This window comes from Oreochromis aureus, linkage group 11 (genome assembly GCF_013358895.1).
Source record: "Oreochromis aureus strain Israel breed Guangdong linkage group 11, ZZ_aureus, whole genome shotgun sequence".
In the NCBI taxonomy this organism is placed as follows: Eukaryota; Metazoa; Chordata; class Actinopteri; order Cichliformes; family Cichlidae; genus Oreochromis; species Oreochromis aureus.
This window is the reverse complement of record NC_052952.1, coordinates 10,742,502-10,761,218: the sequence shown is the minus strand read 5'-3', so window position 1 is coordinate 10,761,218 and position 18,717 is coordinate 10,742,502. Positions and strand designations below refer to the sequence as shown.

Here is an 18,717-nt window from a genome sequence, read left to right as displayed (position 1 = left end):
GAGATCCACTAAACCCTCAGTTTATCTGTCTCGCTGCTGCTGCACCACACACTCAGGACCAGACTGTGTGCAGGTTTCTTGCTCCATAGGGATAGGATCTAAACTGAAATTAAATCCACAGGGAAGAAATTCAAAATATGGTTTGCAGTCGACAAATATCACGCCCCCTAAAAAAAAGTGTTTTCTTGCAGGCATCTGAACCAGACCTTCCTCTAACTACTGTTGCATAAAAATATATTTGCCTGAAGCATTATTTTTGCACGTTCCCAACTTGGATAAAAAAAAATAAATACATTAAAAAAAAAAAAAAAAAAAAAAAAAAGTTTCTATGACCAGTACATGGCCACCATGGATGAATTAGCACAAGCCTTCATGTTTCCTTCAAAACTCTGATTGAATTGGAGCTTTATTGCCGATAAGTCTAACACGCTGGCAGGCCCTTCCCTCAAAGCAGTGTGAGCCAGAGGTTAATAGCATTCAGATGGTGAGAGCTGTTTGTTTGACCTGCCACCTCTCTGTGTGACGAGAACAAGGTTTCATCTCAATCACGAGCCATTTGATGTCTTTGTGTGCCACAGCAGACTGTACAGCGTGTCCCCCCCATAATTAAATTCCAATGTGGTGCAAGGGCTGTCAGTCTTTTCCTGCAAAATTGCTTTATCATCTTAATCTCATTTTATCTCTGAGATGCAAAAGACTCTCTGTCCCAGGCTGTTTTTACAGATTGCCCTTAATGGTTTTAAGTTTCATCATTAGTGCAGAGTAGTGACTGACAAGGAAATGGGACACAGGGTGTAACATATGGCAAAAGAGAGCTATGCCTAATGTGCTGCCTTTCTCGCCCAGCCACTGGAGCAGCATTATTCCAAAGCGTTTTATAGCGGGGATGAGCGAAACCCTGACAGAGACAGATGCAATTTAGATTCAGCTGCTTGCCTCTTCATTGACCCAGCTGTCCACATGCTACACGCTGTGTCCCTGCAGCCGATGGATTCATTACCTGTTTACCATCACACCAAGGTCACATTCTCAGTAGCACCTGGGTCAGCTATATGGGTTTCCCGGGAAGCATCATGAAAGGTTTTCACTAATGAGGTCTCTTATTACACACCTTCTTCATTAACCTTCAGGGCCCTTGAGGCTTTCCTGTGCTTGTTATCTTGATTGGTCTTTCTGGGATCTCACTGAAGAACTGCTTTAATTCTAAAAATATTAGACAAATGTGTACAGAGGAAAAAAAGGCTTCAATTTTATCCCAGGGAGTAATATTACACATATTGAATATTCATTTAACCATCAACAGGAGAATGACTAAATAGCCCTCATTTCTAGGCCCATTAAGAGCATTGACAGATCTCGCTCTCTCTCCCCTGAGCAGCCAGCGACCATCGACAGTAAGGTTAAGTAATTCTTGTCTGTCAGTGAAGCCACTCGATAGGCTCAAAGTGACCTGCTTCATGTGTTAACTAACTCGCCAAATTTCAAATTTTGAATATTTCTGAGAAACAGCGACTCTGAGATTTATAAACTGGAGGTTTTATTATCAGTATTCAGCAGCTATAGGAGGGTAATGTCTGGTCTGGGTGCACTAACACAAGGACGTGCATGGATGTGAGCGTGTGTGTGACTTGATGCATTAGTGCACACACACACACACATGCATGTGTCCCCCTCAGGCCCCATGTGCCCTTTATTAACAGCAAGTTGACTCTATTCAGCTTGACTAGTGATTAAACCTTTTCATGGCTGGAACTTTCACACCGCTGTGAACTGTGCGAGGTGATTAAAGCTGCTCAATTTGTAGTCCAGTCCCACTGCTATTCTTCTTCATTGATCTTGTTTCAGGGCCTTGAAGTGAGAGCTGCATGCAGCAGGCTTCTCTTATTGGACTTAGACAGGATGCATACTGTGCCTCACTCTTTCTATCCGTCATGTATAAAATCTAATTAGGGTTCAAATTAGCTGCCATATATGGTTGGCATTTAGTAACATTTATGGGATTAACTTTGTTGTTGTTTCTTTTGATACTGTAAAAACTGATACCAGATGATTGATGAGAGCAAAAATGAGTTGACTCTTTGAAGTTTTCCCGTGAAGATACATCAGACTCGAGACCGGACTCCAGTAGGATTGGTTCTGAAGAGCATACTGATCAAAATAAAAAAGAAGAAGAAAAGGATCTTTGCGCTGATATGCCAGTGGGTTTTTACATATTTTATAGCCCCTGTTGAAATTTTGGCTCACATGATTGACACTTACTCAACCAGTTTCAATTTTTCCTAAGTGCACGCAAGTGGAGACACAAATACAACACCGACACAAACTGCAGAAAGGCACAAAACTGCCAGGACAAGGGTTATTACATCACTAACTCTAGATGCCAAAACACTTCCCACATGGAGTTACGAGGCTAACAAGTGGTTTCAAGACAAATAGCAAAGGCTGATTGTGGTAATGCTCTAATATCAGATTCGATCAAGCAGCAGATGTCTTTTTATTGCAAGTCATTACTGCTGTCATACTTATTAGCATATAAATGGTTTCTAGGCCTATGGAGACCTAAAAGTTATTGCATGTGTAATTGAACCTGATCTCTGCTCTGTGATTGAGATGTCCCAACACACACACTCTGTCGTGCACATTGAGCACATTGTGCTTTTTTTTGTTCTTCTCATTTAAATGTGGTTTTATGTTGTTATTTTTTCCTTTAAATACAAACAGAAGAGAAGGAAACAGAGGGTGATGTTTGATGGTAATCGTCTATTGCAGTCATTATAATCAAGTTTATTTCTAACACAGCTGCAGGAATAAGAGTTTGTTGATAGTGATTCACAAATATCGCTGCTCCTTTTAAGTTTAATCTTTAAATGTAATATATTTTACAGTACTGTCCAAACATCTTGAGCTGCGTCACATTTCTTGTCATTTTGCTGGGAAAATAAAAAAAAATAGATGTAGGAATATGTGAAATAGGGCAATGAAATACAGTAAGTAACACAGTTTGTGCAATTGTTAAAAGTAAAAATAGCATTTGGTATGGCTAGCTTTATCCTTCAGCTCTCACAATGTCCATACTGACCAATATCAGCCTGACATGATTTCAGGCTCGACAGAGAACTATTGCTCAAGACTACTTTAAACTTAAAACCAAAGAAGAAAGTCTGTAGAAGAAATATTATATTTTAAAAATGAGGGGTAAGTCAAGACTTTTGCAAACTATTATTCAACTAATAAATACTTCCACAAAACTATTGGATGCAAATAAAAAAAAAGAATTCAACAAATATCCTGAATCCCTTTTTACCCAATCATTCTTCTCCACTCTTGTTGATTAGCAAGAAGCGACAGAACACTGATCCTTTAACACGTCATGGTTTTTCGCTCTGAATGATCTGGGTCATGATGGGGTGAAAACACTTTGGAGTTGCCTCTCAAATTTATGTGACAGGTCCTTGTGACTGTAGCACATCACAGATATGAATGTTGGGAACAGGTGCAGACTTTTAAAGGCAGAGCTCACCTGCAGCCGTGGCCTCTTTATGCTAAGCTTCTTGTAATGAGATTCAATAAAATCACAAGGTACTGATTATGATTCTTGGGATATTTTTGTGACCGCGCACAGCATTGCAATGTTGATTTGTTGGTGCGTTGCCACTTTGATCAGTTTCATGCTACCTCCAGAGTTATTGAATGGCTTGCAATCCAGTACTGCAGACAATCATTGCTCCTGGTGGATGCTTCCTATTGATTTTGTGGACCCACCTTCCTTTTAATAATATAACCAAGTTTGTCTGTGGTGACATTTGTTATTTTCCCAAAATACTGAACTTTTCCTTTCACAAAAGCTATTTTATACACTATTAAACTGTTAAACTAATCCAATAATACAACCTGCTCCCACTAGAGAAAAAGGTGGCAGATGTACAAAGAAGAGCCCTCTACTTTAATGCTTGTCTGCACATGTAAGACACAGAAACGTCTCACATGAACCCTTCATTTCACTCTTCATCTTGATAGGCTCAGGTGCGATTCATGCCTTTCAGTGTCAACACAGATGTATGAGGATCCTCACCAAGGCTGTCAGTCTGACTCAGGAGTGGAAATTAAATTATCACATCCAAGGCTGTGCACTTAAACTGCACATGAAAGAGGCACGCACACAAGCAGCATTTACACAACCACACATAAGCGTGCATGTGTGTAACCAAGCACACCGAATGGCTTTGATAGATTTTTGAAGGGAGTGGAATTTTGATAACAAAACTGCAGTTGTGTTGTGGTGATTAACAAACAGCAAATTAATGACCTCAAAATGTACTCAGAAGGAAGTAATAAATCTCCATTTGGCTGCTGGCTGGCTGACTCGCGGCCTGGCTGGGAAAACTATGCTGACCTGGGTGCATCCAAATTAGATATTGGCATGGTTGCGTGTATTACACAGTGGGAGTGCTGCTCTGGCTCAGTCACCCTGCTGCTCTAAATCTGGCCAGTGCTCAGTTCAGCAAACACAATGCAACAGCAGGGAGACAGCATCTCCACATTCTCATTAAGCTGCGGATTATAGTTAGACAAAAGCAAAAAATCATTGTTTTTTTTATGCTTTTTCCCCTTTTTTTCCCTTGCTGGAGTCCAATCACCTGTATATTCTGCTGATTTGTCTTTACTCTGTCATCTTATTGGTTTTGAAGTGAGGCAACCAAATAAGCCCACTGCAAGTCCCAATATTTTTTTTAGACTTTAAAGTGAGGGGCTGTCACAATTCCACATGGATGGACCACATAAAAGAGTTGGAATTAAAATTCAGTGACTTATACACAAGGCACAGCTGATGATCTTAGCAGCAACAGCAGAGGAACATCTATGTGTTCACATCAGTCATCGGCGCCACCCCCTCTTGGAAATCAGTAAAAAGGGGATGAAAGACAGGAGGGATGGAAGGAATGCAGCAGGAGGAGGGATAATGAAGAGAGGGGGGGAGGCAGGAGTGGGTTGAGTGGGACAGAAAGACAAGAGACAAAGAGGAAGGGAGGAGGTGGCCTTTGTATCACTCCGTGTCTTTGATCAGTGGTCCATGGGGAACCGAGGCAGTGCAGATGGCTGGTCCACAGCTCCTGAGGAACGCAGCTTCACATTCCTCCTTGCTCTTTCCCCGCTTCTGCAAAATCACTTCTAGTCTTTCAGTCCACAGCAGCTGTGAAAACACATTATGGCATACTACATGCCAGAAAAGACCTGAGTAACGCACCACAGTGCCATTGTCCTGCCAGTCCTCATTTAGTGCTGCAGTTCCTCACAGGCCAAACTCTATTCTACTTTCAACCTTTTGCATGACTTTCCATTAGTCGGCAGGCTCCAAAATGATGGATTTGTCTTGTTATTTATCACTCAACAGAGGGATCAGTGTTCTACTCAAAGCACTGTTGTGGTCCCAGAATCCTACGTTTTGCTCAACGACACTTCTGCAGGACCAGTGCATGCACCGGAACTGTCCAGCAGACAGCATCGATGGGGTTGGGAATCCAAAATGCAGACATGCTCCTTTATGGTATTTTCAAATGTTAAATCATTTTGTTAATCAACGTTGTTAACATAGAGATCCAATGCCACCAAAGGCTGCAGCTCAGGAAGGTAATCTACTATTTGGAAAGCTGGTGGATCAATCCTTGGCTGCTCCAGACTGCATGCCAAAGTATCCTTAAACACAATCCTGAAACTCAAGTTTCTCTCTGATGGGTTCAATGGAGTGTGAGTGAGTGTAAATGTCAGATGGAAAGCACGTGGGCATAGAAAAAACAGGTAAATGGGGCACGTTGTATAAAGTCCTTTGAGTGGTGAAGTAGAGAAGAATAGTGATCAACAGGAATCTACCAAACTTTCTTTGTTAAAGTCCATCAGCCCTCTGTGTGACTAAGTTTAATTTAATTTTTACCCATTAAAGTCAGCATTAATGGAAAAAAGAAAACAGAAAACAACATCTTGAATCTCTACTTCTAAACTACTTAGTGTGTGCCCAGCAAGTCTCAGTTTAAGTTAAAGGACTTTCGTTCTCTGTCTATATAACTGACAACCCATACACCATCATATGGTTAAATAGTCAAACCACAATTTTAAGCCCACCCCATTTTTTTCTTGAAAGCTCTAAACAGAAATCTTTTCTTTCCTTGATTTGTCATTTTTTTCTAGATGTGAATGGGTGCAAGAGGAAAGCCCCGCCCGCCTCGGGTGAGACAGGAGCCAATGGTAACGCACCGTGCGCCGTGGAAGGACGTCACAGCACCATCAGCAGTCGTCCTAGTGGGACGGCCGTGCTGCTCTGCTTGGCTTGCAGTCTCTGCTGCACTCCTGTTATTGTGTATGTGTGTATGAGAGAAAGAAAGAGAAACACCACTTGAATACTTTACACTACTCGAGAAATTCGCGGAGGAACGTATCTGTGGATTTGACGACAAGAGAGAAGAATGAGCTGAATGGAGAGACGTGTTATTTTTAAAGGTAGAGGGTAGAGTCTCTGGTTGCCTGTACTTCCAACCAGCGTTGAAGCTCGCTGAGCTAACAGGCTAACCGGGAATGTTTTCAGAAACTAGCTAGTTAGTTAGCCGGTTAGCTAGCATTGTAGTCTGGAGCAATGCGTCGTGTAGATTTAACAGCCACACCGATACTCGTATCTTTGTGTGCAGTTTGTGACGGAACTGTGGCAGTGTCTCGAAGTGTAGGTTTGTGTGAATGTCCAGAGCTCAAGTGGCCGCTCGGCTCTTAATTTCCAGGAGGGACAATAGTTGTAGCTGTCCAGGCAACAAGTCGGAAATACACCGCAGCTTTAACGTTAAGTTTGTACTTTGTGCGGTGCTGTGTTTGTTTGTCGCTGACTTGAAATCAACACTCTGTGTGACAACGATGGCACATGGCTTAGTGAAGGTGGCATTACACAGACTCAACTAGGGTGCGTCTTGAGATGCCCGAATTTGAGAGCACCGGGTCACTCTCCTCTATAGGAAAACCTGCTGTCAGCTAGTCGATACCACTATTGACGAGGAGACGAGGTGGATGAACTTTATAAATCGCCCACATGCGTTGGATCAGTTCCCGGACTTGTGAAAGGCATCTGAAGCAGAAGGAGGGAGACGTGAACGCACAGCCCTTGCAGCCCGGGGGAAGATGGCGGAACGCTCCCGCTGGAGGTGGTGAAACCAAAACTTTGGGACTTCTTGGATTCAGTGCCGCATATCTCATCCCACACTGTAGGACACATGCAGGCCAAAAAACGCTACTTAATCCTGTTCTCCACCGGCGCGTGTCTCATACTGTTGTTTTGTTTAGGGGGGATACAAGTCCCCCTATCCAGACGGGGTCCCGGCCGGCCTCATGACCGCAGACTCTCCGGTTATGGCCCCGGGGCGCGATGGCGTCACTTGTCGGGGTACCTGCAGCCTTTCAGCTCCTGGGAGCAGGACCGGAGCGATGATCTCACTGAACACATATCTCCCAGGCAGAAGAGGGACGCTAACTCGGGCCTTTACACGGGAAAACGCTGCAGAATGGAGTCCTGCTTTGACTTCTCACTGTGTGAGAGGAATGGCTTTAAAGTTTACGTATACCCCCAACAGAAAGGGGAAAAACTTTCAGAGAGTTATCAGAACATCTTGTCCTCTATTGAAGGCTCCAGGTTCTACACATCTGACCCAGGGCAGGCATGCCTGTTTGTCCTGAGTTTGGACACTCTGGACCGGGACCAGCTCTCTCCCCAGTATGTACACAATCTGAAAGCAAAAATCCAGAACCTCCCTCTGTGGAATGGAGGCAAAAACCACATCATCTTTAATTTATATTCTGGCACATGGCCGGACTACACAGAGGACCTTGGCTTTGACATTGGCCTTGCCATGTTGGCCAAAGCCAGCATCAGCACAGAGAACTTTCGGCCTGACTTTGACGTTTCAATCCCTCTTTTCTCCAAAGACCACCCAAGGACAGGTGGGGAAAAGGGCTATCTGAAATACAACACAATCCCCCCTTATAGAAAGTACATGCTTGTTTTTAAGGGGAAAAGGTACCTAACTGGAATAGGTTCGGACACTAGGAATGCTTTATATCATATTCATAACTCAGAGGATGTAGTCCTCCTCACCACCTGTAAGCATGGGAAGGACTGGCAGAAGCACAAGGATGCACGCTGTGACAAAGACAATGCAGAATATGACAAGTAAGTACTTTACAACTGTCTTCTGGTTAGCTGTACTGCAAGAGTCTAGGTCTGTATTGCCACTAATTTTTGTCAGTATGGTGTTTTTAAGTAGTTGAGTGAAGCTTGTATGTGTGACTGTAATAATGACAAACCAGGTGGTTTCATGTGTTAAAGGTTTTGCCAGCACACTTGTTTGCTCCTGACTGAAACCTTTATTTTCAGGTTTGTGTCCAGTCAGCTCATTGAGTTGTAAATAAAATTGGCAAATAGCAGTGATATTTGTTGCTGAATGTGTTGTATAAATTAAGACTATTCCTATTGCAAAGTAAGGAGACCTGAGCCTGGGCTGTCAAAAAGATAAGGTATCATTACATTAAGTGCATCTAATATCCAAATGATGACATGGTTTGAAATCTGTCCAGAGCTCACATTTCCTTCATTTTATTACTGCTCATTTTTACACAAATAGTTTCTCCACGTCAAGCTTTTACTGAACAGTGTTGATATGTCACTTTTAAATATTCTTTATGCCATATAATTTTATTTACTAAGTTATGCATCAAGAGGCACAGATAAGTAGCTTTAATGTCAAACACAAGAACTGCTGTATTCAGGTGATATTCCCATTGATCTAGGATTTGTTATTATTTTTCTTGATAACTGGTCCTCTGACTTTCCTGATAGTGTCTGACAGATGTCATGCTCTCTACATGATGCACAGATAAAAGTTTTATAATGAAACAGGCACATAATACTCAGTGTAACTAGTCTCTACCTTGTACTCAGATCGGATTGCCCGGTCCCACAGCTAAGCCACACTGTATTCTGTACTCAAATGTGATGAGTAAACTGGCGTCTGTCTCCCAGCTTTGGCCAGTGGGATTCATTTCGTGTCCCCTCAGACCATGCTTTGTTGTTATTGGTGACTGTATGGCGCTGGGTGTTTGACTGTGGCTCTTTGGAGTGGATTAGTAGGGACAAAGCGCTGGTGCCAGCAAGGGGAAGCCACTCTGGTCTCTGTTTGCTCAGTCATTTCCCAGACAAACCCAACTGCATCAGCCAGGAATGCCCTGGCCCCAACCCGTGTCCTGCGTGACCCCGCCGTTGTTTGGGGTTCAACTCTTTGTTGGTGTGAGTTGCTTGTTTGGGTGATCCTCCTTTCTATAGTTTGTGAAGGAACCGGCTCTGAAACCTGGCTGCTCCAACAATATGACTGAGGGGTTTTCTTGGATCTCATTTGTTTACCATTAAACCTCACAGGATTCACCTTTAATGTTTGACTTGGTCGGAAAATAACACCGAAGCTCTTCTACACACCCAGCCAATAAAAATAATAATCCTCATATCAGACCATAGACTTAAACTATCTGCTCTCTCTGCCACGATTTACCAGCTCAGTGCTTGATGCCAAGTGCTGCCAGGGTGTGCTTTTACACAGTGAGATGGGTGGCATCAGAGCTATAACCCAAAGGAAAAATTAATCCTCCTGTCATTAAGTACACTGGGGGTGAAACGGGCTTGGAGCATCTCTTGCCCTTGGCTTCTTAGCTGCATTGAATGGTTAAAGTGTGTTTAGCACTTCCTCAGTTAACAAGCTTTAGCTTGGTGCTAAGTCCAATGCACAATTCTGTAATATTTGACAAAAACATATACTAACACCAGGGTTACTTTGCCCTGGCAGCTGCCTAACATTGAGTCTTTAAACCACTAAAAATAATATGACTTTTAAAAGTTCCTTACCTTTAAGCTGGTTTTTCTATATTTTTATCAAACAAATGTAAACAAGTAACTATCTTTGTTTTATTTTAAAGTCATCTATCTGAATACTTCACAGTGACCAGGTAGGCTACAGCAGCTAGGAGTATGGCTAAAACACCTAAGAAGTGTTTCAAGAGAAGTTTCCAACACTTCAGATTTAAAAAACATAATAATCTTGTCATCTAAAATGGAAAGCGATCAACAGCAAGGAAAAACATGGGTCACCACTAAAGTAGTTTTTTTGCTTTTTGTTATGTAATTATCTTCACTGCAAAAAGGGAAAGACAAAAATTTCAACCCTGCAGGTTTAAATATTGAGGATCAGACACTGCAGTGTACAGAAGAAAAGAACATATGTGGGTGTTATTTTTCTTCCCTGGTGCATGCATGGACTTAGGTCAGTGATCATGGTCAGGTTTGAGTTCAGCTAGCCAAAACCCAAAACACATAATAAAGTAGCCTTAGGTGTTGGCTACATCTCAAACAGGATGTAATCTGGTCTTTTTAGACAATTGCTGTTTGGTGATCAGATCAGCTGTCATAGATTAAAGGCATCACTGCTGGTTGTCATTTTATTTTTCCTTCACATTGATTTCTGTGAGTCAGCTTTTGTGACTCTTGTCTCTAAGGCAGAGTAACCTCTATGCAGTGCCTTCACAGAGCAGAACTGGCAGATTGTGTAGTCTCACCAAACCTTGTGTTGTCATTGTTTATAGTCCTGTTCATCTTAACTTTGCACTGTATCATGCTGCAGCATGACTGCTGTGGCTGGCTGGCTGCTGGGTTTGTGAGCCATGAATGAATCTACATAAATGCCTGATATTACTAACAATTGAATTAAAATTCTTTCTAACTTATCTTAAAAAAATAGATAAAATACACGAATATCCTTATCAAAAAATGGTGAAGGAGCTTGGCCAAAACTAGGTCAACAATGTACATGGAAAGACCAACAGCTTGCACCCTGCAGGACTCCACTTTTGTCTTGTTTATTGCAACATAAAAACTGTAACATTTCAGGCACACCTGCTCTCAGCTTAGGTGACACAATAAATTTCCAGAATTGGGGTCTTGCAGTTTGTGAGCTGCTATGTGTGTCTGTTTTTTTTCCCATGTACATTTTTGACATAAACAGAGTGACCAAGAAGACCTGTGATTAGAGAAATGCAGAAAGCATTGTTTGCACCTCATTTGTTCCCACCTCCTGCTCTCAAGTTCAGAATACAGTTGATCTCATTAACATCAGGGAAACTAGAGTAAGTTGATAAAGAAACGCTAAAATTAATTTCATCATTTTCACATCACTAGATTGCCTGACAGAATATTACAGGTTAATGATGGCAGCTTAACTGTGTCATTAGCTCAATGAAATCTGATGACAAAAAAAGAACATTTGAGTAACTCCTGCATGGAAAAGTTTTTCATCATTTATGTTTCATTATTATTCAATTTTATAGAGAAAGCAGAGAAAACGGCATTTTGCAGCTTTATGTACATTTTAAAAAGAGGTTTGTTTGTCTTCTAATAAAAACAAACAAACAAAAAAACAAACCAACATGATTTTTATATAATCATGTCAATAAGAAAGACTATGCATTCTTGTGAAAAACTAAGCACACCTTTACAGCTTTCATTAGGATTTAAGAGTGTAAGTAGCAGCTAGGTGCTGCTAATGAAATGCACTTGACACTTGACTGGTAATCAGCAAGTGTGAGTACGTCTGTAAAAGCATTTTGGCAGTTTACTGGTCTGGAGCATCCAGGTGTGTGTTGATACAAGGCTGCAATCTGCAGTTGCTGTCCGAGCAAATTCCAAGGTCTGACTTTGCAATGCTCAAATTAAGTGCAAAAACCCCCCAAGAGCTACATCTTTGGCTCTATTGGCCTCAGTTACCATGTTAAATGTTAAAGTTCATGACAGCATAATTAGAAGAATACTGAAAAGGTCTGGAAGGGTTTCTAGAAGAAAAAGCCTGTTCTCTCTTAAAAAGATCATGACAAAACAGCTTAGGTTTGCAAAGTTGCTTCTAAACGAACCATTACACTTCTGGAATAATGTCCTTTGCACATATGAGACAGTACCATGTTTGTCAAAAGCCAAACACAGCATATCAGCACAAACACCTCATACCAACTGTCAAGTAGAGTGGTGGAGGCGTGATGATTTGGGCTTGTTTTGCAATGGGACCTTGGCACCTTGCAGTCATTGAGTTGAGTACAAGCTCCTCTGTACACCAAAATGTTCCAGGGTCCAATTATGAGGCTGAAGCTTGGCCAAAATTGGGTGATAAAATTGTAATGCATAGCAGGAAATCTTTATCAGAATGGCTGCAATCAAAGTGCAGACTACAACTTAATTGAAATGCTGTGGTTGGAACCTTAAGAGAGCTGTGCATAAACAATGCCAGGAAACCTCAATGAACTGAAACAGCACTGTAAAGACGAGTGGGCAAAAATTCCCCCTTCGTCAGACGGCAGGTTAGTGCTAAACGTGGCTCTACAAGCTACTAAATCATGGGGTGTACTTTGTTTTCATAGGCATTGATGCAGTTCTTTGTGAAAAAGTTTTTCATATCTGTATAACATTGTTCCTTCCCCAGATTTTCTTTTCATCACCTTGTTATGTAATGAAATGACCAGTACCAGATCAAACCACTTCTGCTATTCCCTTACTGATTGAATACTTTGGTTTGAGGCTGAATAATCCACTTGGAAGTGTTTGACATATTTATAAAAACATGCAGCCATCATATTGTGGGTAGCTTTCAACAAGACATTTTTCCTGTTTCTCTTACCGTACTGGTCTTAATTAATTGCTCTTTGACTTCTAGTCTCTTTTACAGGGATGATCAAAAACTCTGGCATTCCTGGCTTTCCAAATGAGTTAGACTTGATGGAGTCAAAGATGTAGATGGGACAGTAGTTAAGGAAGGTTATTGCCAAGAAGATAAATATTTGTTTCTGGGTCATGATTCAGCTTTCTAAATGAAAAATGTCTCTGACTTGTACAGGGATGTAAACAACACGCTAGCTGGAGTAAGCTGCTTGGAGGATGTTACAAATTGGGAAAATGTTAAATGGGTTGAGCTCTTAAAAATATCTCACTGGATTAAGCAGCTGTTTGTCAGATAGGACGCTTTAAACTCTGCTTAAGACATCAACCAATTTGTTAACATTTTAATTAATTAAATAAATGCAGGTGCTCCACATGGCATCAGCCCATTATGTTCAAGTACAAATCAAATGCGAAGACTAATGCAGGTTTGCCCCATCTTTAGTTAGCTGAGCTCTCTGTGAAGGTTGGTGTGTGATTGTGAATGAGTTGCACTATCCTGTTATACAGCTCTATGGGTCAGACAGTGCAGTCTGTGGTCTAACTGGGTGGAAGTAATAGTTTCTGTGCCTGGCTGTGGCTCTTTGTGCAACAAATCCCTTTTATCCTCTCCCACTGACAACAAGGAAGTTGTGACAGACCAAATGCAGCCTCTCACCATAATTACCATGTAATGGTCATGTCATTTTTTTGTGTTGCAGTTCAGACTTTATGTTTTAGAAGTTTGATTGATGTGGATATGGGGGTTTTGATGTGCCATGTCAGCATATCACATGCACAATTTAAGTGCATCCTTTTTTGTCTTTTGCTTCTTTGACCCACAACAACACTCTCATCATCAAGTTTGCTGATGACACCATGGTAGTCGGATTCATCTCAAAGGGAGACGAGGCAGCCTACAGAGAGGAAGTCCCGAAGCTGGCAGCATGGTGTTCAGAAAACAACCTGACACTGAACACTAAGAAAACCAAAGAGCTCGTTGTTGACTTCAGGAGACACACCACTGACTTAGCCCCCCTTTACATCAACGGGGAGTGTGTGGAGAGGGTCCACACCTTCCGGTTCCTTGGTGTCCTCATCTCTGCTGACATCTCCTGGACAGACAACATCTCAGCGTCAAGAAGGCCCAACAGCGGCTGCACTTCCTGAGAGTCCTCAGGAAGTACAAGCTGAACTCCAACCTGCTGCTGACCTTCTACCGCTCGTCCATTGAGAGCCTGCTAACCTACTGCATCACGGTATGGTATGGCAGCTGCACCAAGGCGGATAGAGTGAGGCTTCAGAGTGTGGTTAAGACAGCACAAAAGATCATCGGCTGCCCTCTCCCCTCCCTGATGGACATTTATTCCTCCTGCTGCCGCAGCAGAGCAGCAAACATCATCAAGGACAGCTCCCACCCTGGTTTCAACATGTTCAGCCTGCTTCCCTCAGGGAAGCGCTACAGGTGCTTCCTCATGGACCACCCACTGACTCAAAACCAATTCTATGTGCCATAACCAACTGTGAACTCACACACACTATTTATTACATACAGCCCCCTTTTTTTTTTTTTTTCTTCCCACTTCCTATATTTGTACCATTTATACATATATATATATATATATATATATATATATATATATATATATCTACACAACCTCTGTTAATACTGTCCATATTACATTTTGTACCCCCCAGCATGTTTGCACTGAGTAGGAGATGTTCTGTATCTCATTGTACAACTATATAGTGACAATAAAGGCATTCTATTCTATTCTATTCTATTCTATTCTATTCTGTGATGATTATTGCTTGTGCAGTTCTCTTGATGAGGCAGATGTGCACATCAGCACTGGCTGTCAAGATGATTTGGCAGTGCTTACAGTAAATGGAGAAAATCACGTCAGGAGATTTGTTGGATTTTTTTTATTTGTGAAAGATCTTTTGCTGAAAACAATGGATTAGCTCCAAGTTACTTTTTTTTCTCTTGGCTACCTGATTACACTCAGCTCGTTTGAATAACAAAGCAGAGTTGTTGACGTTTTTTGTTTTTGTTTTTTTAAAATAAATCTTCTGTTATATAGCCTGTCCCTGTCTTCATAGTATACTTACACAAGCAAAATTGGGGCTTACTATCTGTGATGTGTTTTTTGTTTTTTTGCTGTTTATAGCCAGTGAGAGTCAACTCTTGCTCCCCTCTTCAACACATTGTCCCTTTCATATCTGCACTCAGCCACTGTTTACAAGCTTGTAATGCAGCCAAAGGAGAGAAGAGAAGATGCAGCAGGAGGCAGGTCAGATGCAATTTTAACCTCAAACTGAAAGCCTGCTCACAGCTTGTTTCCAATTAAGAGGCCCTGCCAAGAGCAAGAGTATGAGCAGGACAGTGTGAAAGATGCAGGGAGAGTCACAGAAGAGTGGGAAACAAGCTGAGAGGAAGTTCAGGGGGGAGAGAGAAATGGGAACACAAAGAGAACAAATAGTGACAGTCTGAGAGGCTAAAATACTGGTGGTGAAAGTAAAAAAAAAAAAAAAAGAGTGAGAAAGGAAGAAAAAACTGCATGCCAGCTACCCAGCATTGAGAGGTGAGTGCAATAGCTGGCTGGATGCTGACGTTGTTCTGCTAGGTGTATTTATAGACTTGCAGGGTTTTAATCCTCAGTACTGGCCAAAGCCCCTAGCAGAGGGCTGCGAGCCAACTTGATGCAGGCTTTACTGAGCTTGGGGAAAATGATAATTATTGCTGGAGGAAAGTCGATTTCTGAGTTCCTGTACATTATCTATAAATTCCTCTTTTCACCATGTTGTCTACCATTTCAACACATTAGGTCAGGTTTTTTTTCTTTTTTTTTCCTCTTCCGCAACTACACTGGCTCCTGTGTACTTGTTCAGAATTTGTTTTTTAGTCATATTTGTGAAGAGTGCTTCTAACTAAGCACATCTAAAAGCTAGATTGCGCTGTGGTGTTAATAGGTCACAAAATGAACTTTAGTTAAACATTGCTAAAATGGAAGAGATTAATGAGTCATTCCTAAATTAATAAGCTCACACAAATGTGCTTCTTTGCCTTGCAGCTAATATGAGGAACCCAAGCCTGTATGGCTACAGTGAGGTAGATATTGTATAAGCTTAGAATGTGCCTAAAGTAGAGATACTTACGCACATAGCCTTGATACTTGTTGTAGTGTAAATCATCTTTGGGGAAAGAAACATGAAGATAACATCTAAGGGGTGTTACTGGCAAAAGCAAACTGAGAAAAGGCTTTGTGTTGAGTAATGCCTTCAGACAAAAGTTGCAATTGAAGTTCAACGCTATTGACATGCACGCACATTGTGACCAAAGCCTTTTATCAAGGAAGTGTCACAGAGGCAGAAACACCCCCCACCCAAGATATCTCAGAAAGATGGTTACAAACAGCACTGTATAGGTTAGTTTTGTATTGCTGTTTAGCCGGTGGGGTCATTTGCTGGGTAAAGAAGACAAATATATATTTATATATAAAAAAAAAAAAAAAATCACTAAACCAAGTCAGTAGGAGCTAAAGACAGACAACATAAAAACATAAAACTAGACACCAGCCAAGTGGTGCTGTGCTGCCAGCCTTCGGTTTGGTGTGTCAGGACTCTTAATCGGCTTGTAGCTGGATTGAAAAATGGTAGTTTTATAATGTTGTTGGTGAATGAAGGTCAGAGTTGCTCAGAGAAACTTGTAGCCGATTGTATTGCTTTTGTGCTAAAATGCGTACATAACAGTGAAAAGCTGTTTGACAACTTTGTGCTGAAAGTGCAGGACATTGTGTTGTGTGGGGATGTCTGTTCATATGTAGAGAGTACAGGAGGCGGGACACTTGCACATGCGTCAGAAATTGTCCACGAAACATTTGGACCCTCTATAAAAAGCTGGATGATGCTGCAGGAAGCAAAGGAGGCTGGTGAACCACAAAACCACACTGCACAGATTATATGTTTATTTTTGATTGACACTGGTGTAGAAATAACACTCACATTACCACACAATTTTGGAATGGTCAGTGTTTGAAATAGTTTTTCTGATTGGGAGGTTTGTGTGAGAAATTTATGGTGGAGTCCTTCAGACACCAACATAGTGACTGTATTTAAACTGTAGTGACAAATAGCCATATATAAGCAACTATAAATAAGCTATGAGCTTTTCTCAAGAGAATAGTATAGTGCATTACAGCACTGAAGTGGTTGTTGGAATACATTTTGCAGTATTTATGTAAGTCTTGTACATTGTGTTCCCATTTTAACTTGTTAAACTATGTTACCAGTTTCTCACTTAAAAGTTGTATAATTTCAGCTGTTGCTTAGGTGTTCTGCTTGGCTTTTCATTTCCAAGTATACCATAATGCAGAATCCCACTGAGGAAAATGCTACCAGCAGCAGTTACTGACAACACTGAGCTGAGATGAGCTCTTCTGAATGCTGTGATTGAAAACTACTCTCATATCTTTGTCTGCTGATCTTCATCTTTCAGAGTGATGACAGACGGTGGAGCAGGAAATGTGTCAGTGTGACGCACTGAGCTTGTGCCTCCGTTCTCCTTTTATCTTTATCTCTGCAGTTTTCCCACCACATTTTACCGCATCAGTTTGGCTCCTTTGAATGTAAAATTTTAGTGATATTTCGAAGCTGATTTTTTTTATTTATTATTTATTTTTTTGTAAACCTCTTTTATCACGAGAAAAAAGTTTGGCTACATTGTTGGTTTAAAATATGCCTTGTGTTAGCCACAAGGCATTTGTAGTGAGGATTCAGTTGGCTTATAAACTCTCTATTATTAAAAAAATTCGAAGGCTTTTGTTGACTTTTGGGTTCCACCAGCCTTATGAGGCGATGGGCTCAAGTAAATAGATAATAAAGGTTGCTTTAGGTGCTACAAATAAGAAGCTGCTTATTATATTTGGAAAGCTCACGGGAAGTGATGGCTATCTCCTGAACAGATGATGCATCCTATGATTGTGTGTTAGGGCTAGATTAATTAAATTTTATTTTCAATATGACCTGACACAACTATGAAAACAAGATCACCGGTAGTTATGGTTTAATTATTGCAAGGATGGTGTCATTCTGTCTTGTGATATAAATCCAGTATGCCTCTTTTCCTTTCACTGGTGAGCTTTTGCCTCATTTTAGTTTAACTTGAGCCAAGATAACAGTGATGTTACTACTGTTAATGAGTAATTGTTTTACATAAATGGAATTTAATTATGACTGAGATAATCATAATAAGGATTTTTGTTATAACCATGCAGACCCTAGTGTCCGTGTACCAGACAGTCATGACTCTCACAAAGTGCAGTGTTGAGTTTGAAATTGTTCTGATTAGCGGTCTTCGAGTTAATGAAAAGCTGCCATTGCTTGGCATGTAAAAAGGAACAACGCACAACTTCATGGCTAACCAGGCTATTAGTGGATCGCAGAGGGCTCACAAAATTTTTTTTGTGGCAGCTGCGTCGAAGACAGCCACTTCCTGTTCAGTGTTGGCTTATACATATTATGTAATATGTCTAGACTCAAGAGTAGTGCTGCTGTATGGTTGTACCTTAATGTTGGCAGCTTAGATCAGTGAATCGTTATCTCTGCTGATTCACCTTTTTCTTTTGGTGACAAATAACTCCAGTCAATCACTCATGCTGCAGTGTGCGGTACTTTTTAAAGAAACACTGCCAGGCTATAATGTGACCAACATTCTTATTCTACATAATAGGCATACAAAAATTACCAAACTGATTCTGACTGGTGAGTAAAGACAGGTTCACGGGCTAACATATTGAGTTTACTCTCAGCATCACCAGTTAGTAAAGCCGATGACCTGTGCAGAAAGTCCTTTGACTTTCTACTGCTCTATTCTATCTATAACGTGACAGATATTTATTATATAGACAATGCTAAATCTGTTTTTATGTACTGTTGACATCTCATCACCAGTCATTCACTACTGC

General features: G+C 41.1%; 1 protein-coding gene across 1 annotated transcript in view; it reads left to right on the top strand.

The window, feature by feature from the left end:
- Positions 1-6,291: 6,291 nt before the first annotated feature.
- Positions 6,292-18,717, top strand: part of LOC116322583 (exostosin-1b-like) — a 39,684-nt gene continuing 27,258 nt past the window's right edge. The window contains exon 1 of the mRNA XM_031742686.2: positions 6,292-8,200. Within this exon, the coding sequence (XP_031598546.1) occupies positions 7,248-8,200 (953 nt within the window). The 5' untranslated portion in view covers positions 6,292-7,247. The remainder of the gene's footprint in view (positions 8,201-18,717) is intronic.